At 43.5% G+C, this 27,641-nt stretch overlaps 2 protein-coding genes across 3 annotated transcripts in view; one reads left to right on the top strand and one right to left on the bottom strand.

Annotated features, from left to right (window-relative positions):
* Positions 1 to 9,154, top strand: part of klhl13 (kelch-like family member 13) — a 38,870-nt gene extending 29,716 nt beyond the window's left edge. For both annotated transcript variants that reach the window (XM_037119804.1, XM_037119803.1), the window contains 2 exons: positions 1,691 to 1,804; positions 8,043 to 9,154. In XM_037119804.1, coding sequence (XP_036975699.1) covers positions 1,691 to 1,804; positions 8,043 to 8,530 — 602 coding nt within the window. In that variant the 3' untranslated portion in view covers positions 8,531 to 9,154. The remainder of the gene's footprint in view (positions 1 to 1,690; positions 1,805 to 8,042) is intronic.
* A 12,930-nt stretch (positions 9,155 to 22,084) lies between these two features.
* Positions 22,085 to 25,306, bottom strand: LOC119030697 (LRRN4 C-terminal-like protein). The gene is made up of 2 exons (XM_037118481.1): positions 25,194 to 25,306; positions 22,085 to 24,406 (listed from the first exon to the last, which is right to left on the bottom strand). Exon 2 carries the CDS (start codon positions 24,396 to 24,398, stop codon positions 23,670 to 23,672), a length of 729 nt encoding a protein of 242 aa, XP_036974376.1. The 5' UTR covers positions 24,399 to 24,406; positions 25,194 to 25,306; the 3' UTR covers positions 22,085 to 23,669.
* Between the last annotated feature and the right edge of the window lie 2,335 nt (positions 25,307 to 27,641).

Here is a 27,641-nt window from a genome sequence, read left to right as displayed (position 1 = left end):
TAACCCAACTTAAGATGAGTCCCATTGTTTATTAATGTTTTGATTATTTTCTGATTATATAATTAATTAATTGATTAGGTATTTGGTCAGCAAAACATCCCAAAGTGCTTAAAAAAAATGTCTTCCAGCATGTGTTTCCCAAAACCTGTCACTGTCTACAAATGTCTTCATTTCATTTAGTATTTCAGTTCAACAAATGTTTAGAAGCTGTAGCTAAAGATTTTTTTACTTATTTCTTCTTAAAAAATTACTGAAACAGATTATTCGATTATCAAAGTAGTTGGTTGATCAATAAGATTATTTGACAACCAATTATTGTCGCCACTCCAAAACAAAATAATATCTGAAGCTAAGATTAAAAAGTGAAAAACCAGAGCAGAGTATTGTGTTGCAGAATAATTGGGAATAATCACAAACCACAGATCATTTACCGGATTTCTCTATCCCGTTGCAGAGTCCCAACCCAGTGTTGGGAACAATTGCTCCAGGTCAGAGAAATCTGCGTCACAGTAATTATCACCAGATGTCAGCAGCTCCCCGCCTGACCCGTGGAGTGTCCTGTTAAGAATAGCCTTCAGAGGGAGAAATTAACACTAATTGGGAATGTGACCTTTTCAGAAGATCGTAGGAACATCTGATTTGTCTTTTCAGTTTAAATTAATATACCTGTAAATTAATTTACTGAAGATATCCTGTGATAGCCTCTGGTCTGTGTAGGTAATCGGCAGCAGTCAAGATTTATATGCAATTTATTTGTCATAATATTTTTAACACTGATGTCTTTTCAGTCAGACCCCACTCTGCCTTCAGGTAGGCTGTGTTTTAGATCTGCTCAGTACATCTGTTGTCTCCTAATATGTCTATACTTCTTCTTGCACTGCAACATTTTGTGCACTGCTCAAGGTCACTTTGATGATGGTTGTTGAGCAAGCAGAGTGAAGTGTTCACTCATTTTCCCTGCTGAGGTTTTTCCCAAGACAACCAGGGAGCGCTGCCTCTCACCATGTGGTCCTGAGCTTACTGCTGTGTTTTTTACAACCAGTTTGAATTGGTTTAAGTCATTAATTGTAAAAGTATACAGTGTTTATTTTTGGTGTTCAACTGATTGTTTCATTATTGTTGCTTATTGTCTTCTACCGTCATTGATAATCAACTAGGGTTGGGCCATTGTCCGTCACCCTCTATATCCTGGAAACACTGGGCTGGTGTTAAATACAAAGGCTAAAAAGTGCAAGTCACGCATTCTTTTTGTAATCCTGAATTGTAACACTTTATCATTGTGCACACATTCAAGGTGAAGATGCCAAGGTCTACATCACTCCTGCTGGTTGTTCAACTTACTCCTATACCAATTACACAACAAGCCCACAAGTTGGCAGAAACCTGACTGTCTGTTAAGGCCACCAGTCACTCACCCAGTTGTCCCTACGCAGCTTCCTATCAGATTTTGTTGAACCCTCCTCAGGCGCCTTAAGATAAAGGATCTTACAATCTCCCTATTTCCTGTGCAGTCAATGCTGGTGGGGTTGTGGGGATGTGTACTCTGTATTTAAATCCGTGTTTTAGCTCCCACGCTGAGGCCCTCCAAGGCCTCATTTGCTGCTGTTTGTCCTCCTTAGTTGTGTCTTGACCTACTTTCTACTAATACCATCTTTTTTTTTCTTCTCTTTCGTCTTTTTTTTTCTTCAAGCTACTGTGGAGTGCTACAACCCAAGGACAAATGAATGGACATATGTTGCCAAAATGAATGAGCCACATTATGGCCATGCTGGGACGGTGTATGGCGGTTATATGTATATTTCAGGTAAGTGGCTCCAGGGACCTTAAGTGAGTTAATTTGCAATAGATTTGATGAAAGATTTCATGTCTTGCAGTCATAGTAGAAATTAATTTCAGTAGATTGTGATTTCTCATTAGATAGATGTTTCTTCTCAGGCATTTAATTGATGAAAACATCTTATTACATTCAAAACCCATAAAAAAAAAACAAATCTGTCATGTGGTTGCCTCATCTGATACCTCCAAACTCAACTGCATGAAGCACAAATTGCCATGAGTCATTGAGAGGTGTGTGTTCTTGTTCAGAACAAAATTCAAAATTCAGTTTGAGACTGACACGACAATAGAGTTGACTGCAGGGGGGAGTCCCACTGGTAAATTTGGCATCCAGAGGAGTACATGTAGTACATTTAATTTTTTGAGAGTTGTCGGTGAGTTCTTTCGAAATGTATGCTTAGGCCTGTTACTATAATTACTGATTGAACACATTTTCTGAACTTATTGATTAGAGCCTGACCGATTTAATCACCTATATTTTGAGGATGACTTGAACCCATTGAGACTTCTTACATATTGCACCTTTTTAATAACTATAGATCGTGAGAAGCATCCCCTTCCACTTAAAAGCTTTCATATTGGCACATATTGGACAACAACCTCAACATTTCTTATTCAGTTTGTATGGAATTTTTGTTTGAGAGTCAGTTTCATTTTTTTTTTGTTTGTTTAGTTGTGTAGTTTTATCATATTAATGTTAGATTTAGAGTTAAATTCAGCATGTTTTTTTGTATTTGTTTCATAGTTCAATTCAAAAGAAAAAAAACGCTTAATGATTGTGTCATTACTACATCAGTGTCCTGGTAGAAAGAAATTCCTCTCCACTGAGAGCTTGAAGTTTAGCCAAAGCTTGTGAGGGTACAGAGTTCAGGGAAGAGACTGGACACTTGGATTGGGCCTTTTGGGCATTTACTACATGCTCCTGAGGTGTCGCCTCAATACTTGCTCACTTCATAGGATTGAAAACAAAATACTGCGTTATGGAGATGAGCCCTAGTTTCTCAGTGTGACTAATCCAGAGCGGCGCTACAAAGGGTAGGGGAAGGGAGGGGTGGAAGAGAAAATTGGGAAGGGGTGAGCAAAGTAGAGGACTGAAGCCTGTGTAGGAGGTGTAACACTGAAGAGCTGGTGTTAATCCCTCCTGGCCGTGGGTACTGTCATCATTCTACAACGCATCAACACAAACTGTGTTCATGAAAAATAAGGCGATAACAAGGCATTTTAGCTGCAGTGTACATCTTGAATATTATAACTGGAAAAATGTTACACAACCGAATTATCTCTCAAAATAAGTACAGTGCATAGGTTTCAACCCATAACATGCACTGGTTACAGTGTTCTGTGCAGAAAAATCATTGGATCAGTTTTAGAAAATGTAGCCAGTTGAGTTGAATCAAGTGAAATCTATGAACACACAGCACCAAGGGAAAAAAACCAGCTGTTTGAGTAGTGGAGCAGTTAGAGGAGACAAAGTCAGGGTTACAGCCAGTGCATGTGTGTGAACATCTAATTAAGAGGTGGTGCAGTATATTGGTATTGAGGATGGACTCCGTCTCCACAGCCTTACTAAATTAACATACATTAACGTCTTTGCACCAGTCACATACTGCAAGCTTGGAGGTTTCAGCAATTGAAGTTAAAATATTGAAAAGCTCTTTAGCAGCAGCTGTATTGAGCTAATTTACAATGTAAGGTGCTGACCAGCATGCACACTGTTTTTTTTAATTATTATTAGATACGCTCCGTGGTTTTGATTACTGTGCACACAGCCAGTGAATTTAATTTTAAGATCCACAGATCTCATTATTCCTGCAAATCTTTGTCAATATCATGTAGTTCTATACAAAATGCATCAGGTACCGTATTAGTTCCAGTTGTCTTTTTTATTTTTCAGTTCCACACAGTAAATTCCACAGCTGAGGTGACATGCATTTACTTGATTTGTTTTTGTTCTTTCTCAGAACGCAGTGAGATTTGTCTCTGTCTGCGTGCATGTGCCAGAATGAACAGTGCACGTAGCCTCTCTTTAATTTGATTTCATATTAGCAATCTGTGACTTATTGGAAACGGTTCAGAAACTGATAACTGACTTCATACATGATTACTGTGATACGTCATACGAGCAAAAAAGGCAAAACTTTTCTGACCTCGTTAATTAGTTAGTATTTCACTTGGCGAGCAAAAGATCTGGGGCATATGTGGGACCACACACAGACCACATGAGTTGGCTTGTCTAATATAACTAAGGAGGGAAGATGAAAGACACATTTTCACTTTTTAAAATAAATAAACTGAAATGATGAATAGCATAATAGTCAGGGACTGAGCTAATCTGCTGGTAGCCGGCTGTTCTTCAGTGTTTTTGCCTCTGGCTGTACTCTGCACTACACAGTATTTATTGCTCACCCTTTTTGATATTCTAATGGATTCCTTTTATGTTTGTTTCATGTTTTACTGATGCACTCATTAACAGGCCAATAGCCTGGTAAATTTACACTAACACACAGACACAATGTCATGCTTTGCACCTGCAGCAGCTAAAACTACATGTGGCGGAAAATGAACGTTTGCGTATTACAGGACGCTGAGAAGCAAACATGGCTTATATGACAACTGTGTGCAGTCGACTGCGGTGCTTTCAAATGCGAACAGCACAGGTAAACGAGCATTACCCATTAGAGGAATTTAGCTGTGCCGAGGCCCCACTGTAGCGCCCACAGTCTCCGGGGTTACAGTCTCGCTGTGCAAGGTGACCCGTGCTGGAGTGCAATTCTGTGTCCGTCTGTCACATCGGATCAGGTCACTTTCTCCGGCTGTGCTGCCGCGCTGTCTGAAGGCATCCTGTCAGCTGGATGAACCTGACAAATGCACTCAGCCCACAGACCATCACAGCTCAAGTGGTGTGGCAGAGTTCAGACACGAGTACTGAACCAGCACTGAGCCTCTGGTTCACCGTCTCACCTGAGAGATTAAGATCTGAGTGGAGGTGGTTCTTACGCTTTAGACCATTTAGTTTAGTTCTTCACTCAGTCATGTATAACAAGGACACCGTGTACCCTCTGAGTTATTTATGGCCTCAGATGTCATGACAGCAGACTGGAGGTGTGACTCCTTTTTAATTATTTTGCAGATATCAGAGCCTGACTGTTACAGGATTTTTAAAATCTGATGTCGACATCGATACTTACATTTTCATATTTTCCTTTAATTGTGACAGTTTACTGCAGACAAATGAAACATGTCAGTGCTCTCTGGTGGACAAACAATATAACACTGTTTCTAGATCTCGAACATACTTGTTTGTCCATTTCTTGTTACTTAGTAGCCAACATACCCACAGTGTATGGTGTATGTGTATGTTTGCAATAAATTATTATCTGCTGATATTATGGGCTTGGCTGGTTAATTGGCTGTGCTCTAGGACTGATAATTAAAAAAATATATACACTCAGCAGGGAAAGAAGTTTTTTTTTTTTCTTTTTTTTTTTCTAATTATTATTTTATGCCTCTGACCGGCAAGAGCCGTGGCCAGAGGCAATATATTTTCAAAATGTCTTCAAATTTGGTACAAAGGTCACAGTTCAGCATCACTGTGATCTCACAAGACGCATTTTTGGCTGTAACTCAGGAATTCATACGATGATTCCTTCATATTTTTTATCCTTTTAGACTTGTGTGTGTCACATTTTATCGTAATGACATTTAATATCCTAAAGGTCAGAGGTTAAATGCACTGTGACATCATCATATACTGCAAAGTAAATGCTCTGGCTTTTATTCAACACCACAGCGCAGGAACAGCAGCTTGTCTGGTACAGGGAGGTATACAACCGCGAAGCAGTAATTCTATTGTCATATGCATTTCTTTTTTTAAGCACCTATCATTGTAGTCATTCATCACTAACTCCTGTCAGATCTCTGGCGCTGTTTAGAGTCGGGGTCAATGTGACCGGTTTGTGAGCATTACTGCAGTCATCAGAAGATTATCTCTGAACACCAGATTTACATTTTTAAGGGACCTTTTGTTCGTTTTTTGTTTTTGTTTTTTTCTCCCAGACCATCTACTGTGTGAGCTTCATAACTTTAGGTTTAAAGTAACAAATTATATGCATGAGTTTAATTGGTGTCGAGGTGTTGATTCTCTACCAGAGTAAGGGCTGTCTCATGAGCTGACTTGGAACACAAGTTCATCAGGTTCATTAATGTACTTGCAAGAAAGCTGCTCTCTTACGGCAAGTGTTTGATTTTGAGTTGAAACAACCTACATGGGTTCTTAATTGGATTATTCAGTGCGGAAAAGAGGGGTGTTGTGTCACCCACTTGATCACAGTAGTGTCGATGGCATGTAAACTACTTTCATCCCACAATGCATAGTGTTGGATTCAATAGATATGGAAATTGCCGTTGTGTGACTCACCGTTCGTCAGCGAATGACCCAACATGGCAATGATTCATAAGCGTCTGAATTTTCAATTTGCTGCTCTCATTCGAATAACTGACTGGTCGTTGTTGTTGTTGTTGTTGTTGTTGTTGTTGTTGTTGTTGTTGTTGTTGTTGTTGTTTGATATTGCTGCAGCGACCGATAGCCTGACTGAAATGTCAGAAGGCTGTAACATAAACTCGATAGTACAACTTCACATGTGGTTGTGGTCGTTTGAGTAATGCGGGAGACTGAACATCTTACCTGAACAGGGACCGTAGATTAGAAGTTTTAAAGTGTGATGGAGAAAGTAATGTAATTCATAATCGATACAGATCTCCCTGTATATTAATGTGGATCTATATGCTCTGTGCCCTCCTAGAAAAATAGATCCATTCACACTGTAGCTCTGTTGTGTCTCGTCCTTGAGGGATTCGCCTTGCACATTAGACTGAACGAGCACGGATCGTTAGTTGATGTTTTTACTGGCGCTCCAGTCTGCACACTCTCTATCATTACGGGGTATTTTTGGAATATGCTGAGCCCCCTTTTTTTGCCGCCTTACCTCTGCGACTATTCTCCGTCTTCTCTCCTAGTCCCACTTGTGCCGACACTGATTCAACCAGCCAAGCAGATCACTGGTTTTACAAGGGGACTCTATTTGATACCTACCTGGCTGAACAGGGGAGTGTTTTTTTATGTCACACATGTAGCAGACAATACAAACAACGCCCCAGTCTGCCCTGAGCTGACTGCAGAGGGGCATAACCCTAACCCTGTCTGTCTCTCTCAGACAGGCTCAATTTGGCCCAATCTGTGTCTCACTAATGGCAGTGATTGGATGTGAGGATAGCGGGATTCTGATCAGACATCATTGAACAAAGGAAAGGCCAAAGCTCTTGAACTGAGTCAGAATAGCAGCAGGGCCTCTCGAGAGGAATTATAAGGACCTAACATCGACTCCGCCACTGTTCCCTTTAATAGCAGACTTTCCCCATTGACTACTTGGATAAAGAAAATGGATGGTCAGGCAACTTCGGGTTTGATCAGTTAAGGAGGTGTCGCATCACAGATCTGAGTCATGGCAGCTGAATAGACGGCTTAGGCCTCAACAATAAACCTTGCACACGATCACTGGGCAGCAGCACTAGAGGGATTCTGCCTCTATTCAGCGTGCTCTGCAAATCTTCACTGCATTTGCTCCTAGTCACTCTGCCTACGGGGGGGAGGGGTGGGCTGGCTTCTACCCAAATGCATGCTGGGATTGTGTTCCTCTTTATTTTAAGCCTTCCCTGTAGACATGTCCTGTTTTTTTTTTGTTTTTTTTCTTTCCTCCCCACTTTCCCTCAGCTTTTTTGTGTCCCGGCATCTACAGACTGTTTGTGCGTATGCGCATGAGCGTTTTGTAATTCAGTTTCTCTTTGTGCGGAGCGCTCAACGTCAACATTATGTAGAAAAGAAGCTTAACAAAGATTTGTAAAATAACAGTTCACTCATTGTGAGTTGAGGTTTGAGAAATGGGGATCGAGGAAAGGTGTGATTTTTTTTTTTCTTTTTTTTTTTTCTTTAATGTAAAGCCTTGATGAAGTGTATTTTAAGGACATGACATGGCTCCCAGTGTTGTGGGTCGTCGTGGCCTAGATAAACGAGAATGTAGGTTGACATGGGTGAATGAGTCACAGATCGGTCTGATTGACAGGGCCACAAAGCTGTTTTCCTCCCCCAAATGATCGGTGACGAGGCTAATTTGCACTCTCTCTCTTTTTTTTTTCGCTCCTTGCTGCAGGGGGAATCACTCACGACACTTTTCAGAAGGAATTGATGTGCTTTGACCCAGATGCAGATAAATGGACTCAGAAAGCGCCCATGACGACCGTGCGCGGCCTCCACTGCATGTGCACGGTGGGCGACCGCCTCTACGTGATCGGGGGCAACCACTTCCGGGGCACCAGTGACTACGACGACGTGCTGAGCTGCGAGTACTACTCCCCCGCCCTCGATTTGTGGACACCTATCGCCGCCATGTTGCGGGGCCAGAGCGACGTGGGCGTGGCCGTGTTTGAGAACAAGATCTATGTGGTGGGCGGGTACTCGTGGAACAATCGCTGCATGGTGGAAATAGTACAGAAGTACGACCCGGAAAAGGACGAATGGCACAAAGTGTTTGACTTACCCGAGTCGCTGGGCGGCATCCGAGCCTGCACACTCACAGTTTTTCCCCCTGAGGATATCTCGGGCTCACCCTCCAGAGAGTCGCCCCTCTCGGCACCTTGATGAGTAAAGGGGGGGAGCCCAGTTTCGCTCACACCCCCATGACCCCTCACCCACCCAACCTTCTCAACAAACACACCTTATAGACAATTGTTTGCACTTCCTCTTCGGACAACATCTGTACTGCATCCTTGAAAACCCCCTGAAGTCCACCTCCCCCAAAGCTGTGCAGAAGAAAAACCCTCCCTAAGTGATTATACCTACATACCGATACGGTTTGGCAACCTAATTACGTGTTAATGTTGCATACTCGGTATATTTTGGCAGGAAATACCTTGACTTGAAAAGTGACTTTGCAAATCAACTTTTCTACCTGATGTCTACAGCGTTTTTTTTCTAATGTGTCGTTTCTTTAGGCATTCTACCTTGAGATGTTGACTACCACACTGACTCTCTCTTCTAGTCTATGCCAGGTTGGATGCAGGTGACCCCCCCCCCACAGAGAGCAGACGCGTAGGGACGGATGAGCTCCGAAACACAGCCGGTTTTTAACTCAGGGGTTGGCCCAGGCCCCATCTACGTCTTTCTCTCTCTCACAGTTTCAGTTCTTTCCTGCTATTGCTATGAAACTGTTAACAAAATGGTGTTTTCTAAATTTAATAAACATGATTTTGAAAGTAAATAAAATGTTGTTGTCATTACTCACTACAGCTGAGTAAAGGCCAATCGCTAAATGGGAACTCCATTTTTCTTTATCACCTCGATTTTGTTAGTGTATGCAAATGAACAATGTTAAACGTGTGTTTATTTTGCCTGCATCCAGAGCCCTATACTGTCACTTCCATATTGTTTGTGCACATTGGTTGTAAAAACGGAGGCTGAAAGATGATTAGATGGATTGTGATTATTTTTTAGATAGACCCCTATTTTCATGGTTTAACGCGTTAACTCGTCCCGAAGCAGAGAGCGCATTATCTCCTGGTGTATTTATGTTCATGACGGACAGTTGGTACACTGTTTGCTTTCGAGTTACTGTACAGAATGTACAGGAGCTGTAGGCGTCATTATTGATCATCTAAGTAAAGTTCTCTGACTTTATCTTAAACTGACCTCACCATTGTACCCAGTAACACTCAGTGCATTTCCATCTGTACATTGTGTGGTTAAATATAGGCTCCGTCTGTTCAGAGGCTTGGCCCCCCTGTGTTCTCATCTCCGCTACAGAAACCTCTTAAAGCACCAAACGTTCTGCCAGAGGTATAAAACATCACGCTGCTGACCAGTCTCGACTGGAAACTGGCACTTTCTGAACGCTGTCGCCCTCTCCTCCTGGCACCCAGACAGACGGCAACGTCGCCCACAATCTGCCCACCTGCTCCTGGACGATTAGAGCCTTAATGGCAGCATATGGTGTCCGAGACGTCTGCTTCCCGCTGTTACCAGGAACAAAAGGTTTGTGTAACCATCAGGTGAGTTCGGTCGGGAGCTTTAAATCCTCATTATACTCTCATTACAGCCCACTAATGAGGCGCTGCAGTGGTGCCTCTGATTTCAGGATTTAATGGCTGTTCCTTTGTTGTTTGTAACAACAAAGTCTCAGCTGTAGGACTGCCATTTTAACTGGTTGTTATAATTTATGACCTGAACATCTCGTCCTGGCGCCTTCCAGTGATTCACTTTGAGCTTCTGCTTCTCCTTTGTGTCAAAGTGTAACTTTCACACGTTGTTCAGTCCTTCTTTAAACGTGTCCCCAGTTGATTGTGATGCTCTGTCACATTTTTTTTTTTTTTTTGGTTTTGAGGAGTACCATGTTGATACCTTTTTTTTTCTTTATTATTTGATTTCCTCCCCCTGACAATTCAAAAGCTTTACTGTGTGTGTGTGTGTGTGTGTACAGCAGCTTATTCTTGAGTCCTTTTGATGGAGCTGTTTGCATCATTCTTACAAATTTAAAAATAGGCTGCTTTGTAATCTTTTAATGGGAACGCACTGAATAAACAGAAGAGCAAAAAAAACCAAAACAAAACATGTAACTCGGCTTCTGGCAGAGACAGAGGAGGGGAAAAGGGTGGGAAGCCAATATTGTTCACCTAGCACAGCTAGTACCCTGCACGTCTCGCTGAAAATAAATCGCACGCTGCTAAACATCTGCCCTCTGTGACACCTGGATCCGAAGGCATGAGGAAGAGTCATGAAGGAAGAAAGTGATGCTGTCAATAAATCACTTCTCCAGCCATAACAGTGACTCCACCTGGAAAAGCAGGAGGAGAGGGGAGCGTCTGTGGTTCCTGGCTTTCTTCTAATTTATTGGGAAACTATTGACCATTTTGTTTCAACAACTTCCAAAAGGCTGAGACTCTAATAAGGAAATCATTGATGCAGTTTATTTAAAGGGTAACTCCTCCAATTTTACAAGCCTTTGGGAGTAACTCCCTATTTTTTTTTTTTGGCAATACGTGGATTTCACATTTGCCACTATATGTGGCGACATACATACGCCTTCTACCAAGATGCATTGTCATTAGAGTTTGAGGTCTGCTTTTCAAGTCGTTGCTCAGTAAATCACCACATTAAATCACAGAGGTTTGACTTTATAAACTGTGATGTAAATTTACATGCCGTCTGATTTTTTTTCCCACACTGTTGCATTCATCTCTTCTAATACCTCCGCATGTACGAGGCCACTACAAGTGTATTTGCAAATCAATGCAGGACTGCTTTATTGGATTTTTTTAGCCCATGAAAGCCGTGTTGGCTCCAGGACTGTCAGTGCGAGTCCCGTTGGTTTGTTGAAGCACCACATCAGTCCTGCCTGAAATATGGCATTGCCATTCAATTTTAAACCCACATTCATGTTTTTTACCAGGGCGTGAATCCTGTAGCCGTTTGTGCTCCTTTGACTTCACCTTCAGTAACCCTTCCCTGAGACATTTTTGGGGGGTTTTTTGGGCAAACTCACCCACAATCTGAAACTTTTCCCAGCTCTTGTCATGGGTTTTTCTTAAGAAAACTATGTAACTTAAAAAAAAATTGGAGCACAGCTGTAGGATTTTGCCACTGTGTTTTAAAAGAAGTTTCAACATTTTTTTTTTTTTAAAGAAAATCCATGATGTATTTGCATACTGAGTGTAAATTTACAGATAAAATATACCAGCATCTGTTATTTCATGTACTGTTTTCCTCCTCCATTTCAGTTCCATGTGCAAGGACGCCATTTTTCCCTCCCCCCTTTGGGCGTATCACCTTGGAAATTCAATCCCCTGGCGCTGACTGGATCACAGCATTAAACGTCCCAAACGTCGATGCGCGAGCGTTGTCACTGGCCTGCTGATGTTGGCATTTAGCTCAGAGTACCGCGGTGCCTCAGTGCAGCCTCACAAAGCCGCTGGCAGGGCTGTAGAGTCTCGTTGTGTGATGTGATGAAGGGCCTCAATTTGTCAGGTTATGATTCAGTTTCCAACCCCATCCCGTCATATACAGCCATGTCATATAATCACTTCCACATTATTGGAGGATCTTGTTCATGCTGCCTTCAGGGTGAGTGTTGTTCCAGCAGTCAAAACAAACAGAGCGCAAGCAGAGTTTCTACGACAGCTCCTCTGCTGTAAAGACACACTTTAAAGCATTAATTGATTTTTTTTTTTTTTTCAAATGGATTCAAACAGAAGACATTCGGGTTTCAGTGACGTGCACTGACACTTAAATGCCCTTCAAGATGAAGCCTGTGCAGAGCATTTTAAGGACAGATTTGGAAAGGACCCAAATCATCCACAGTCTGTCTGCAGCGATTCCAGCACATGATGTTCCAGAGCCTGTGTGTGTGTGTGTGTGTGTGTGTGTGTGTGTGTGTGTGTGTGTGTGTGTGTGTGTGTGTGTGTGATTCCCGCCACATGGTCGCTTTTTGGTTCCTGGTTGTTTGTTGCAAGCCAATGTCAATATTACATGGCGCGGAGCTTTTGTGTATACTGAAGACTGAAGGCTTGGATTTTTAATGAACAGCGTGTCCTCGGCACTAAAGCAAAGAGAAGTGAAGCGAGAGATTATACACGCCTTCACCCCTCCTCCTCCTCCTCCCCCCTTCTGCTTCACTACCTGTGTTTCTCAGCAGATTTCATCACCACTGGAGGCACGTTCTCTTGATCCGTGAAGTAGATAAAGGGGAAAAAGGGGATGTGCGTGTGGATTACGGCCCCGGACTCTTGACACATGAACGCCGCACACGTTTGCGGCTCGCCTGCACCTCCAGACGGCTCCTCCCCTCCTCTCATCTCGTCTCATCCCAGCCAGAAAATGACCTAGATTCTCCAGGCTGCTGGGTGTGTTTACATACACAGCACACTGATGACATTGTCAGTCAGAAAGCATCGCTCTCGGCGGCAGGGAGAAGGGGATGCTCTAACTGTAACTAAAGCTCCAATCCACCTCCCATCATGATGAAACGCTCTGCAGAGCTCGCAGATCCCTGCTGTCCTCTGACTGCATGCATGATGGTGTTAATGGCTATTGATCCCTCCGCCTGGCAGACGGCCAGGATGTCCTGATGTTACTCCTGCTAGATGTATTTATATTTTTTTGCCCTGAATCGCAGGCTGCGGACCGCTATTAGGCTCCGCAAAAGTTCTGGGTCCCGGGAAAGGTTTTACATCTCTCACATCTCTCTCTCTCTCTTCATGAATATTCAGAAAAAGGTCAAGTCCTTGCTCTCCTCTGGAGCACTCGATCCCCTGTGACTGTGTCCTGAATAATCTGTCCCTGATTCATCTCTTGTTCCAGTGCTTGTTCCTGCCCCGGCTGCACTGTTTAGTTTTTTTCTTTCTTTCTTTCTTTCTTTTTTTTTTTTGTAAAGCAGAGGCGGGAGGGGTAATTGGGATTTGTTTTGCTCAACATCTGGCCATGCACCAGTCCTGGATTTTTAGTTCGTGCCTCAGTTGTAAAGGTACTGTGTGTGCAATTTGCATCTGTGCGTCCTCACACAGCCCTGGATTAAAGCCCCCAAACTTTATTGGACAGAGAATTCCTCCAGTTTATCCTCCACCTGGCCTACTTATCTCTCTTCATCGCTTTTATTTCAAAGGATAAGTCCACCCACAAATGAAAAAAATCCATTTAGTTTTGTAGTTAGCAAAACACTTTTTGGAGCTCGGACAACTGAAAAAGAACAATCAAAAATATTTCTGTACAGCTTATAATGCGTAATCAAAGTATCCAGAAGCCCCCAAGATCCCTAGATTGATTTTAAAAAGACATTAATTACACGTTTTTACGCGCAGTCAAAGCTTGTGCACCCACGTCAGACATGGTGTCTGCTAATGCTTTTAGCCTAGCCGCTACAGTGAAGAATTCAGCTCAGTAAAGTCTTTTTCAATCAGCTGGGATCTTGGGGCTTCCTGTAACTTGGGTCGCGACAAAAAGCAGTTGTTTGTTTTATTTTTTTCTGCCGTTTCTTTACATTTGGAAAAACGAGTCCCCCATCTACTTCAGCTGTGCAACGCTGTTTTGCTGTGAAGCTCTAGAAACATCATCTGAGTCTCCATCGGTATAAGACTGAGTATATAATGATTACATTTGCATTTTGGGTGAACTTTTCCTTTAAAATTCTCATTTCTAAAGCTGCATCGAGTTCTTGGTCTTCTCCGGGTTCAGTGTTTTGCGTGCTCTGCCCTTTCCTTGGTGCGAGCTTCCTCATGTCGTTCAGAGTGGATTGGAGCATGTGTGATAGACTGGCAGCCTGTCCAAGCTGTCTGACCCTCCTCCTCCTCCAATCCAATGCATGCTGGGATATGCTCCAGTGCTCCCTTGACAATGAGGAGAAGAAGAAGAAAGAAGAAAAGAATAAAGCAGGTAAAGAATATAAATGGGGAGGAGGGTGAGCGCAGACGGAAGGCACGCAGTTGGTACACTGAGAGCAACAAAGGACATGTTATTTCATAAAGTGCATGACGAGCCATCCTCCTCCGGGCCGGCTGAGAGAAGCGGTGCAGCTGGGAAAAACAGTGCCGCCGCTCTGGGAGAGCCACTTAACCTCACAGGGTTAAATACAGCTCCGGCTCAGAGTCCCTCCAGGTTTCTCTGTGCTCTTGGAGATTCAGCCGACGGCACCTGAGCAGGAACTGAGGCCTCTCAGGACGTGCACGCCGGCTCTGGAGAGCTGCATGTTGTGGCTTCAACCCTGTTACGACTTTCAAACAAGATTTGAAATACAGATTAAAGGACAAGTCCACCCAAAATGAAAAATTCAGTCGTCGTCCACCGCCGACCGTGAAAATTTTGTCCGCGAAGTCGAAGTTTCGTTATCTACAACGCGGCTCTGGAGCTTAACGACAAGACAGCACTGCGGCACCCTCTTAAACAGCTGAAGTAGATGGGGACTTGTTTTAACATGTAAAACTAACCTAAAATGTCTCCATACAGCTCATCTTAGTATAATTAGGATCCCGAATTGATTTAAAAAGATGTTGGTTACTATCGTTTTTCAGGTAAAAGGGTTCACACACACCCCGTCTGAAGTGAGCGTGTGAGCCTGATCGTGCATCGAGGGAGTAAATATCACCTTTTCAAATCAGTTTGGGATCTCGTGGAGATGATGATGACAATGATAACGATGATTTTGTCATTTTAAAACGGGTCCCTATCTACTTCAGTTGCACAGGAGAACCCTGCCACACTGTTTTTGCTGTGAAGCTCCAGAAATGTAAAAGTATTATCAATTTCATGAAATTACAGGATGTGATTTCTTCCAAATGAAATGGCTGAGAGTCCCATTTCGAAGAAGACAGGTTCTGTTGGTTCCTCTTTGCAATCACGACAACGTCTCTCCGCCTGTTATGACCCAAATACAAATTTGCCAGTTCTCTGTTTGTTTGTTTTTCAGTTTCCAATCCATTCATGCAGTGATTCATTACATCATTGTTCAACCTTATTCATCGCGAGTCCGTAAATCTCCGCAGAGAATTTCCTCACCAGGTTTTTTTTTTTTTTCAAGTGTTGCACAAAGAATAAAGAGGGTGTCCTTCTGTTGCAATTCAAAAACATGAAAAGACGGTAAAGAAGGAAAAGAAACTGAGAAATGATGTTCTCAAGGTTTTTCTTTTCTTTTTTTCTCTCTTTGTTAATTGAAGGGTTTGTTTTAACATCTTCAAAAACACTTTTTTTTTTCACCCTCTATCGTGAGTGTTTTTCTGCATTCAGATCCATCCACTGGACACTGGTGCCTGTAAAGGTTTTTTTCCCCCTCAGATGAAAAGGAAAATGTCATGATCCCTGGCCTGTGAAGTCACATGAACGGATGAAAGAGCAGGCAAACGTGTGTGTGTGTGTGTGTGTGTGTGTGTGTGTGTGTGTGTGTGTGTGTTGTTTGTGTGCGTGTCATAGTGCTGATGTCAAAGTGATTGATAACGCTCCTCTCCGAGCTGAGCTCAGTTTCAACCTCCTCAGCTCTGTCCTGTATAATGCCAAGTTGCCATGGTTACCATTGCTCTTCATACAAGGAAGTGGGGGTGAAAAAAAAATAATAAATAAATAAAAAAAAGGGGAAGAGATTTTCTCCTCCTCCTCCTACCCACACTCTCTCTGAGCCGTTCCCGGGGAGTTGAGAGGAGAGCGCTGACCCTGCCTGTCGAGCGGCAACTAAAAATTTTTTTGGGGGGGAAAAGAAAAGAGCGCTGACAGAAAATGCACAAACATGTATAGCCGCTTTCTTCAAACCTCGGCTCTCCCCTGCGACGTGGAAATGTGGCTGGGCTGATTACTCCCGCAAACTAATTTTCATCCCTATTAGAGCAGCTAATTTCCATTTCCACTACATTATCACTGAGTGCATGCCAGAGGTGGCTTTGATTCCTGCTGTGCCCTTTTTTTATTTTTTTTATTTTAGCAATAATGACCTCTAGTGGCTCCCCTTAAGAAACCAGCAGAAGTAGCTGTGACTCACTTCTCAACCTGGGTTTTTTTCACGTCTGCAGGATGAAAGATGTCACACTCTTGTTCTGTCTGATGATGCCAACAGAAGTAATCACAACACGCACACGCCTTGTTGCATTTACATCCGATCATCCTTGCAAGTGGCGCCGGAGTTACTTGGAGAGACGGAAGTTAATCTTTTTTTTTTTTTTTTTTTTTTTTTAAATTTACAGAGTCAAGGTTGAAGCTGAGACGGAGAGACGGACACGGGAGTAAACAGGATGAGACGCCTGCAGGAAGGGGATCAGCTTGAACAACCACCCACGGAGGCCCAGACGTTCCTCTGATGGAGGCCACAGCATGGCCCAGTGGAAAAAAAGCAGCTTTTATAAAAAAAAAAATAATTAAAAAAAACTTAATTCACCTTTTTTTTTTTTAATTAACCGTGCTGTCTACAGGATGCTCAGACTGCTACAGAAGAACAACCCCTCTTCTACACTGGGATGAAAACCAGTGAGCGTTCAGGGCGGTCTCGACCCAGCAATGGCTGCTGATGGATGCCTGACCCACTTTGAACGTTTTATGCCCTGTAAAAGCTGACCCCAGAGCAATCAGCCATTAGTGCCCCTGCTGGTGGATCACTACCAATAATAATAATAATAATAATAATAATAATAAAAAACCCTTCAGATTCCCCCCACGCTAAATGCAAATTAATTTCTCAGCAATAATTAATAGCATGGAAATGAATGACGGCTTTGAGTAGGCTCCAGTATAATGTTATGAGACGAACATAATATTACAGTCTGCGATCGCTCTCGACGCAGCAAAGCCTCTTAAAGGCCCTCGAGTACAAGCTGCCGTGGAAGTGCACTCAGCGGAAAGGAGATTTGTTTTATCTGCAAATGGAACAAATCAGTCGTCGTTTAATGTGATGTCTCATACCTTCAGTTGAACACACGTCATCTGATTAATTGTTAATGTGTAAATGGTGAACAGAGCGGCTTTAAGTGGGGAAACATAAAGGGGCAGTTCACACACAAAAAAAATGAAAATTCAGTCATTTTCGACTCACAGCGAAACAAAATGTTTTTAAAAAACAACATAAAATGGCTCCATGAAGTTCATCCTGCGTAATCCAAGGCTTTGAAAGCAGAACAGATATAACTGTGATGGGTAAATATCAGCCGATAATACCAGTCAGACTCTTTTCCAATCAATTTGTGCTCCTGGTGCTTCCAGATTACAGCAGACAAACTGTGTGGAGCAATGCTGTTTTGTTTTTTTTTTCACTATGGTTTTTTTTTTTACATATTAAGACGAGTCCCCATCTACCTCAGTCTTTTAGCAGAATGCTGCAACGCTGTTTTGATATGAAGCTCCCGAAATGTTTTGTGGACCAAGACTTTGTCCGACTTTCTGCCGGCACGAGGGTGAGCAGATGATAACTGAATTTTAAATTTCTTCATGTACTGCTCCTTTAATACTTTTCTTACCTCTAAGGTGCCGGTTGAGTGGCAGCTTGTTACAGCAGCTCTCGCTCACCTTCCAGCTTTTTTCCTCTTTGCTCTACCTGTTTTTGTACTTTTTAACCGTTTTTAGTTACGTACTTTCAGAGATTTCTGCTCCAGCTCTTCTTCTTATGTTTTTATCATATTGTTTCATTTTTTAATATTTTCATTGTTTATTGTTATATTAAACCGTCCTTTGGCTGCTGAGACACACACGTTTCTGGTTTGCAGGACTAATAATGGAAGTTCTGATTCTGAAGTTACACACACAACCGGGTTAGATTAGGTTCCTCGTGACCCGTTTTGTCTGTAAAGCTTTTGTTTGTTTGTTTGTTTTCCAGCTAACAGAGATCTTGAATTGGCACCGTTCCTGACATCATCCACCTTTGTAGACATTATTATCAGAGTGATCATTATTATTGCCATTGTTGTAATTGTTCTTTCTGCCCCCTTCAGTTCAGTCAGGCCTCTCTGGCTCAGGACTGAATGTGACCAGCAGAGGGCGATGTGGTGACCTGAGCCTCTGTGACAGCTGCTTTTCTCACCTCATCTTGTGTTCTGTGTGTTTCCTCTTCACTTCATGGAAGTACTACCTCTTGATGCACCAGAATAGCTTTGTCACTGTTGGGACAATTGTCTCGGTTACTAAAAGAATCCTCGATTACTTAACGGCCCTTTGAAAACGTCTCTTCTGCTTTGTGGCCTACGTGCCATTATTGCGTTTTAGCAAGGCTCAGTTGGTGAATCATTTCTCCGTTCAATCACCCGCAGCCTCCTAACATAATGCAACACCTGCTGGTAGAATCCAGAACTTCGTAAGAAAAACCATCCAAATACGTCACGCAGACATTTGTGGAATGGACCACACTGATTCCTGCACTCACCAGCTCTTTAGTCATCGTTAATCACTAATGAGGAAGCAGACCGAGGCCGAGTGCTTTCTTGTGAAACCCATGCATCCGATTTCAACTGATTCACTCTTTCACATGTGACCTCCTCACCGCACAAGTAACATGAGTCACCGTATAATCAGATAGCAGTGATTCAACATGGCCACTGCCTCAGCTGGATGGACACAGTAGCACATGGTGTGCTTGCAGTGGCTGCTGCTGACTTTGCAGCGAGTCACAGAAAAAGACAGCCACCAATGACCATCTGAGATTGCGGCAGGACGAGCGTCTGCTTCGTAAAAAAGAAAGCGACGGACGATGCTCGAGAGCGGAGGAATCGCTGAGAATTCTTTTTTTTTTTCCCTCCCTGCATGGATTCTGGCCCTCCTCACATCTGCGCTTCATCCACATGATCTTCTTCCTGCTAACATCAAAAGCGGTTTTCAGAGGCACCCCGCGTGCCTGGGAGGTGCTGCAGATCACTTGGAAAAACTCCACGTTTATGCAGCGAGAAATCCTCGGGAGAATCATTTATCAGAGGCAGAAAACATGGAGACAGAAACAAATTAGCAGCAGAAGGATGTTAACAGGTCATGTAAGAGTCTCTCATGTGCCGTATGCCCACGAAAAATCTGCGATTTGTCCTTCAGTTTCATTTAGATGTCATTAAAGTCATTAGCTTGCGGTTTTTAGACTAGAAAATGTAAGGGATGAAATAATCTTAAAAACAAATTGACCCACACGTAATGACCTTTCCGACCAGTTTAATGGAGTGATCTCATTAAGAGCAGCGTCACTGTGAGGAAGCAAAGGGAGGCTGAATATTTGATAATGACACTACATCACCACTGAACCCCTAAATGTTCTGCAAGGAGTTTTTAACTGGTTATTAAACAGTCTCAGTTTAACACTGATATGGCTGGATGACCTACATAGTCAAAGACCATCAGCAGAAAGATGAGCGGTTTCTACACGTTACGTCTCGATGCCTCTCACTGTGTCAGATCGAGACTTGTCCGGGGTGGAGAAGTTGTGAAATTAAAATGTTTTCCTAAGGCGTAGCGCTGAGGACGAAGTGAGGACGAAGGAAGCTGCTCTGTAGTCTGGTGGCACGGCACTAAGACAAAGTTTCCTTAGCATTTTCTTTTTTTTTGCAAGGCTCTCACCTGATCACCACCACGGGGGGGCTGCCAGAATCAGAACATTTCATCTGCTGCTTTAATGTTGAGAAATTTGTGATCCACAGCTTTTTAGCGTGTTGCAGTTTGTGTTTTATACTGTTCAGTCTGTCTTTTGCTGAGTTTTATTTGTTTGTACTGTTATTTGGTCTATTTGCTGAGTTTTATGTATTTTAAAGGCCCGTCTAAGGACGGGCTGTGCAAATTAGCTTCGGTTGCACATGCTGTAGTAGTTGTGTGGTACTATGTGCACGCTACATACTTGCACTACCCTATACAAATAAACATTAAATGAAAATAAATGCCAAATAATCTTTACTATGTTAAAATCCTGAATTCAAGATGTTGAGATGCAGCCTGAAGTTACCTTGTGTGTTTTTGTAGTATTGTCAAAAAAACTTTATTGCTCAACTCCAATTGGTCACTATCAGCTGCAACAGTGTTGACCTGTAATGTTTTCCCTTTGAGAGTGTGTGTGTGTGTGTGCGCGGGTGTGTGCGTCACCACTGCAAAGAGACGCATAGAACACACACAGAAGCATTTCAGAGAATCACGTCAGCACTTTTAGTCACAACCGCGACACTCTCGAAACTTCACAGATGCGTAGCTGAGTTCAAACTGAGGGCCGAGCTCGAAGGCGGGCGTGGTCAGACTCATGAGTGCTGATTACTGATGATGTAATAATGCTGTAATGGCTGCTCAGTGCTGATGGGCCGGAGCGGGAACGTGTTGAGGGGTGTTGTGTCTGGTGTAGGTCTCCACCGTTCAGAACTGAGTTAGTTAGCTGCTTGGATTTGATGTTGTGGAAATGAAGGAATAGACTTGTGCTTTCCCCCACCCAGATAGTGGGGTGGGGAATTTGAACCATCAATCACAAGCTCTCTTCTCTATCCTTTAGGCCAATACTGACTGAAACTCCACCACATACAAATCTGACATGGGATTTCAAACACTGTACATTTAGTGGGATTCAAATGTGACGTTCAGCAGCGGTTAGAGGCTACAAACAGGCGCTGAGTAGCTTTTAAATTCAAATTATTACGGTTGATTCTCACTTCCACACCGGCAGATTATGAGGCTCTCTCAAGGACAAAAATGGTTGCGTCTTTCAAGCCTCCTCTGCCTCGTCTCTTCAGCTGTCTGACTTTTACGCGCTGTATCAGGTTTATAGATCTCCAGGCTCTGCATTCTTCTCGTGAAAGAGCATTTAAACTTTGGGGGCAGCTGCAGAGGGAGTGAACACCCAGCTCATGCAGCTTATAGCTGGATGACTGGACACCAGTTTGCTCATCGAGGCCTGTTTCAAAACGAGACGCATATATACAGTATATTTGTTCATGTGTATGTGCATGTTGTGCGTGAACACCAGAACAACCCTGCTCCGGCTGTAGCTCTTGTTAAACCCATTCTTCATGGGGTTTAAGTGCATTACGTCTCGGTCCGTCGAAAAAACTGGCTCGCTGCTGCCGCCACATGATATTGTTCCCTCATGTCTTTGCATTTTGTCTCGCGCTGGCCCACTTTGAGAGAGTGGCTGCACTCTTCTGAATGTGTGTCATGAAAGCAACGTCTCGGGGCCGTTTCAGCGATTTGGAAAACGAACAATCTGTTGTGTCTCTAAATTACAGATGTTTAGACGACTTCCACACAGCTCCGCGTGGTGTAAGTCGCGCAAGTGTGCAGTCGGAGCGAGAGAAAAAGACGCCCAGGAGCGGTGGAACGACTCGGTGGCAGCGACCAGAGAGAAAAAAAGAGTGGAAAAAAAAAGAGAGGGAATTATAACATGGCTGCGAGACATGCAGATGGAGTCTTGAACATGAGATAAACCGAGAGGATTTAAATATTGGACTTTCTTCTCTTTTACATCAAGGCAAAAAGAGAGAGAGAGGGAGAGAGAAAGAGAGAGAGAGAGAGAGAGAAGGCCTGAAGCTTCCCAGCAGCCCCAGTGACTGAGAGTCTCAGCTGGAATGAGACAAGCCTCACCAAGTCCATATCCGCCAGAGAGGCTTTTGTATGACAGCTGGAAAAACAGCTCTGAACACTTGTGCTCACACAGACACTGACACAACTTCCGAAAATAAGGCAGATGGAAACACACGCCCGTCTAAAAAGCTGCTAAACGGCTACACATTTTGACACATGGGTGCAATAACAGCCAAGGACATGTGTCACTTGAGTTCAGCGGCACAGCCCTTTAATATATAAACATGCACATACACATACAGTCCAGTCTTTTTTAGACTTCAGTCGTCAAATCACTCTCATCGTGAAACAATGCATGCTGGGAAGTCTGCCAACGTGCTAATCATTTATCTTTAGAAACTCGTCAGTAGAACTCTGTATAGTACGTCCACCCAGCTCATTTTAAGTCAAAGGAAGAGCTCATTCTCACAGGGGATTTTAAGTTCAATTGAACTGAAATAAATAAAACTAGACTCATTTGCTTTTCATTACGTCGAGGAGAAAACTGTAGTTGGTTCCATGTGACTTTTTTACATGTGCCAGGGACGAGCAATTTATGTCGATGGATCCTTCCCAACGTTTTAGTGACTTCAGGATGGAAAGGTCGCAGCTGCACAATTCATTTAAATATCTGAGTTATCTATCATATAGGCAAAGCGTCATTTTACAAAACTGTCCCCCAGGAAAAAAGCAAGTTGAGTTGATCTCTGGCAACAAACCAAAGGTTCATAAATAAAGCACACACACACAAAAAAAGCACATCGTTCACTTTTGTCCCTAAAAACATCACACATTAACTCTTTAATTAAATACAAAACATAATGGAGACTCTCACAGAGAGTTTCAAAACAAAAAGAAAAAAACCATCACAAACTTTTCTTCCTTTTTCTGCACGCGGCATGTTTTGACGTGTCTGCTGCTGCTGCGCTCTGATGAAACCCGTGAATGATACAGCCTCATTTGAACCTCCATGCCCATCCGCTGCTGTCTCTGGTAAAATACCGTTAAATCTTTTAAAATGTCTTGTTGCCTGATACATTTGATCTGGAGTACATAATGCAGGAATTGCGTGTCAGTGGCTTTTGTCAGATTTTTGATCAGTTTCATCTTGTGTTCATCGTGTGACCTACATTCTTAAAAAGGAAACTCAAGTATCTTTAGAAGTTTTTTTTTTCCTGACAAACTTAAAAGAGGAAGTGTTCCTTTATAGCAAAATAAACCACATAAGAACATATTGGAATGCTGGAAAATGCACCGATACAAAGACAATTTTTCTGAAATCAAGGAATAAATAAACACTTAAATCTCTGCACTGGTGAGTGTTCTGTGATCTGCACTACAATGAGCAGTTGTTCAGTATAGCCGTTCCAAGCATGGGCCGCACGCTGGGCTGTTCTTTAAAGTCCCGACACCTGATATTTCAGAGCTCGCTTTTTGAAATGCAAAAAAAAAAAAAAAAAAAGATCAAATTCTCCTGATCTGTCCTGTAACATTTCTTGTTTGCTTGTTGGTTTCATTTTTGTAGAATTCTCCCGCGGCTCCTTTTTTCAAACTGTGGAGGTGTGAACTTCCTTTAACCACCGCGCCCAATGGAGGAGTTTTTCAAAATAAAACAAGACCTAATCAATCAATTCAAGTCAGGTGTACACATGTGAGATGGCGGGCGTTGTTTCCTCCTGAGTTTCCTCTCCGTATACGGTAAACCTCGGATGTTGCAGTGTGTGAAGCGGAGGAGTCTCACGGGAGCGAGTCCGTTATCCGTTCACTGTGTCCCTGCTGTCTCGCGCATAGAGATGCTGGCCTGCTGTTTCCTTTGCCTCTTGCGCCTCCAGAGCAGGACGGCCAGCAAGATGAGCAGCAGGAGGCCCAGCGCTCCTCCGATGAGTCCTGCTTTCAGGGGCAGGCTGTGGTCCCTGGGCCGGTACATCATACAGGACTCTTCACTCTCTGCGACGTCGTTCACTGCCACCACACAAACATTTGAGACTTCCTCTATGTCGCCCACCCCGCCGGCCCTTCTGTCCTTCCCAAACCTCTGCCTCTCTTTCCCCGCTACTCTCACAATGTAACCTGTGACGTACGAATAAGGTTCACACCAGTGAACCACGACCTCTGACCCGTTCCAGGACACTGACTTCAGGTTGGGAATCTCCGGAGGCTCTCTTTGCGTAGTGAACCCCGGACACGAGCAGCCGGTTTTGGCTTTTAGCACGCCACAGGAAACCTGAGACTCGAGGCAGGGATCGTAGTTGCATAGCGTCCCCCAGAGTGGAGGCAGCGTATTGGCGAGAATGGGGGCATCGGTTGCTTCCCTATCTGGGTCGTAATCCTCCGCAGAAGGCAAAGAGTCATCAGTCGTAAACCCTTGTGGCCCGGGAGATCTCGTGGGATCCATCGCCGCGACTCCCATCGCAGGCAAGAAAGAGTAACCGCTGATGAGAACCAGGCAGACGATCGCCAGGGGAACAGGAAGGCCTCTGCTGGCAGCCATCGTGCTATCTGGAGATCAGAGAGAGAAATATTCCATCAGTTTGTTGGCAAATCTGTTGGGTTCTTTTTTTCTTTTGCATAGGAATGATAAGTACCAGCCCCTTGGGTTTACAGCCGTATGTACATTGAAAGTCTCTTTGTATTGAGCCTGAACCAGGATTTATCCCCCCCGGTGCTGTGTCTTCTCTAAAAAAGGGAACATAAAGCTTGAGCCCAGTCTCAGCTGGATCACCACAAAATATCTCACTCACTTCAAGAGATAAATTGTTTTCTCAAAACCGGCGCACACTGCTTTTACCCTTGAGTAAGCAGATGACTAAAATGTGGACAATTAATTAGCTGAAATGTATAACTCCGTGGCATGTTTGTATGTGATTTAGTGATTTACGGTCTGCTATGAATAATCCTCGCTCGTTAAACTTCTGGAGGTAGTTCACACTAATTCAGCATTCCAGGCGGTATTGCACAACAGGTCCAAGTGCTCACACACCCCATGACACAGCCCAGCGCTGTTCTGTTGTTAGTAGCCAGGTCCAGTTACAGGGAAGCTGAATGTGCGGTTTTCAAAAAAAAGAAAAAAAAAGAAATCCACACAAACATACCTGACATGTGGGTCTGTGGTGGACATGTGTGGAGCTTCAACAATGAGGCCCATTCAGAGAAATCTCACAAAACTGAAAACAGAGCCGGAGCCTCCACTGAATACTAACGTGCTGTGTGCTCCTCTTCAGCTCCACTCGTCTGCGTTAAGAGCGGAGGAAAAAAAAGCGTCCAGTATCAAGAGATAGGAGCTTACCTGCTGTTTTGGGAACGGTCTGTAATCTGGATCAAGATGTGAGTGAGCTCCTTTCCTCCTCGTCTTCCCTCCACTTGCCTGCCCTCTCTCCTCCTTTATACGCTTCCTGTCTCCCCAACAATCACCTCCTTCTTTCTGCCCTCCCACAGTCCCCCCTCTCCCTTATTCCCGAACCCTTCTGCACCGGCTCCACCTCTCTCCTTTCTTCAGCAATGTGTGAGTCGATGAGTGTGCACGCAGTAAGTCAGTGTCACTATAGTGTGTGTTTCGTTACATCACCGCCACATAATCTCTGGAACACTGACCACATGGATTCCTGGTACATTCCAGGATTTTCAGAGTGTGTCTGACTTGTTAATGAGCTCCTGTTTTCCTTTTAGGGGCCGAGAAAAATTGAACGGGATTGAGGATTAATCTGTGTCACGGGTTTCATTCACTGGAATTTTGTCATGCCTGACATATGCCAGTGGCTCCAGACAGCATATCCCATCTCTGACCTCTCACCTAAATAAAATGTATGACTTAACTCTGAACACTGCAGAAAAAAAACGAAAGAAACTGTTGCACAGCTGCTCACCAACAGGCCGGAAATAAACCTGACTGTGCTTGTTCATTGGAATTATTTGAAATGTAGTAAATTTCCATGCTGGTACTAAAAAAAAAAAAAAAAATGAACCAAACAAGTGTTGCTAATTAATCTGAAGTGTTGCCAACATCCCAACAAGAGAAAAGACCGCTCAGAGCGTCTCATATCCTGGACAGGACAAGATGTTTTTTTTGACGTGACGTGCGGAAAAGGGAACTTCATGTGACAGCTGTGGACTGAAATCCAGCTGCATAACTCACGTCTCTGCTCCGACTTCAAGCAAAGTCTGCAGATAAAGTGTCGGCACGCGTTGTCCTGTACCAGGGGAATTCACAAAACAGATGAAACCGACTCGATCAGCTCTGTCGCCTCAGTCAAAGCTCTTTTTTTATTATAATGTATGTGTCATATTGTTCCTGTGCTTCTTGTAATTCATTCTGCAGGAACAAGTGCGTTGACAGAATGAATTCCCCACCGAGATAAGTTATCTATTATCTTCCGCCTAGAAGCATATTTTCAACCCGTCTAAATGTTGGTTTGTGAGCAGGATTACACAAAAACCGCTGAACGGATTTCTACAAAACTTGGACTGATGTTGCGTCTCAGCAGAGAATAGACCCCATTAAAGTCGCAATACGTGAGAACTGGCCACATGTCAAATTAATCATCCAAGCATATCACATGAGTAACCTCTCACTGCGGCTATCTGTAGCTACCTCTAGCTAACAGGCTTAGCTCAGTTAACCAAGCAGCTAGCGGGTGTAATGGAGCTCGGAGCACTGGCGAGTGTTGGTGTTGTTTACTATCACCTCTCGATAGGGGCTAGCTGGTTAGCATGCTAACTTTATTAGACATCTCTGCAGCAATACAATACAATACATAGACATTTTGACGTGCTGATGTCTGTGTCTTGTGTCTACTAAAGTTAACATGCTAATGAGCTACCCCCTTTCCACTCTGGTCCAAAGCTCCACTGCTCGTGGCGCAAACACCAACACTCCCCTGGTGCCCGGGCATCCAGTCTGAAGCACCGGCCTCACGGACAACTGAGCAAGCTAGCACAAGTTAGCAGCAGTTAGCGTTCGCTCTGGCGCAGGTGGCCAATTCTTACATATTGCATATTTAAAGGGCACTGTTGTGTCTTGGTGGAGGTATGCGCTCTACCAAATTCCAGCCTGTACTTGAGTTTCTTATTGTATTTTATTGTATATTTCTAAGTCATTTATTTTCTTCTTACTCTCTGTCTTGTGTGAGCATTCCTCTGTGGACGAAGCGAGTGTTTATGCTGCATTACATACAGGAATGTGCGTGGGGGTGTAAGTGTGACGGGGATGCATACATATCATGCAGGGATATGTATGTGTGTGGGACGAGTATGTTCATGCGTTGCGTAATACGGGTTGTGTTTATGTCTCACACTGAGAAGCACGTCTATGTTTGTCTTATTTCATGATCATTTGTGTTTATGGCGGAGCACCTGTTCGGCTCTTCTGTAGTGAGTCAGCTGCAGCTCCATGGGGAGTTTATCTACAGCAGGCCCAAATAAGGAAAGTGAGACACAAACTTTTTTTAATGAGGTAACAGGAACAAAGGCAACGTGTTAGGCAGAATGAGCTACTTGGAACTCAGAGGTGGAGTCGCAACGTCAGAAATACTTCTGTTGTGACTCTGGAAATGACACAAATTCAAGCAGATGGTAACCGTTAGATGGTTTCTTGCATAATCCCTCTCTGCCATGCACAACGTCGTCACTCTTTCCACAAACCGCCGCCACTTGGTCGGCATGGGTCTGCTTTCCTAATCAGAAACAAGTCCATGAGGAACTAATTATTTTTATATATGAAATGGGAGCAGTCCAAATG

The sequence above is a fragment of the Acanthopagrus latus genome, chromosome 13, assembly GCF_904848185.1.
Source record: "Acanthopagrus latus isolate v.2019 chromosome 13, fAcaLat1.1, whole genome shotgun sequence".
In the NCBI taxonomy this organism is placed as follows: domain Eukaryota; kingdom Metazoa; phylum Chordata; class Actinopteri; order Spariformes; family Sparidae; genus Acanthopagrus; species Acanthopagrus latus.
The sequence above is the reverse complement of the archived record's forward strand: the minus strand, read 5'-3'. Positions and strand labels throughout refer to the sequence as shown.

What these genes read in the sequence shown, in the direction of transcription:
- LOC119030697 (XM_037118481.1), bottom strand. Translation starts at nt 24,398, where the DNA reads ATGGCTGCCAGCAGAGGCCTTCCTGTTCCCCTGGCGATCGTCTGCCTG.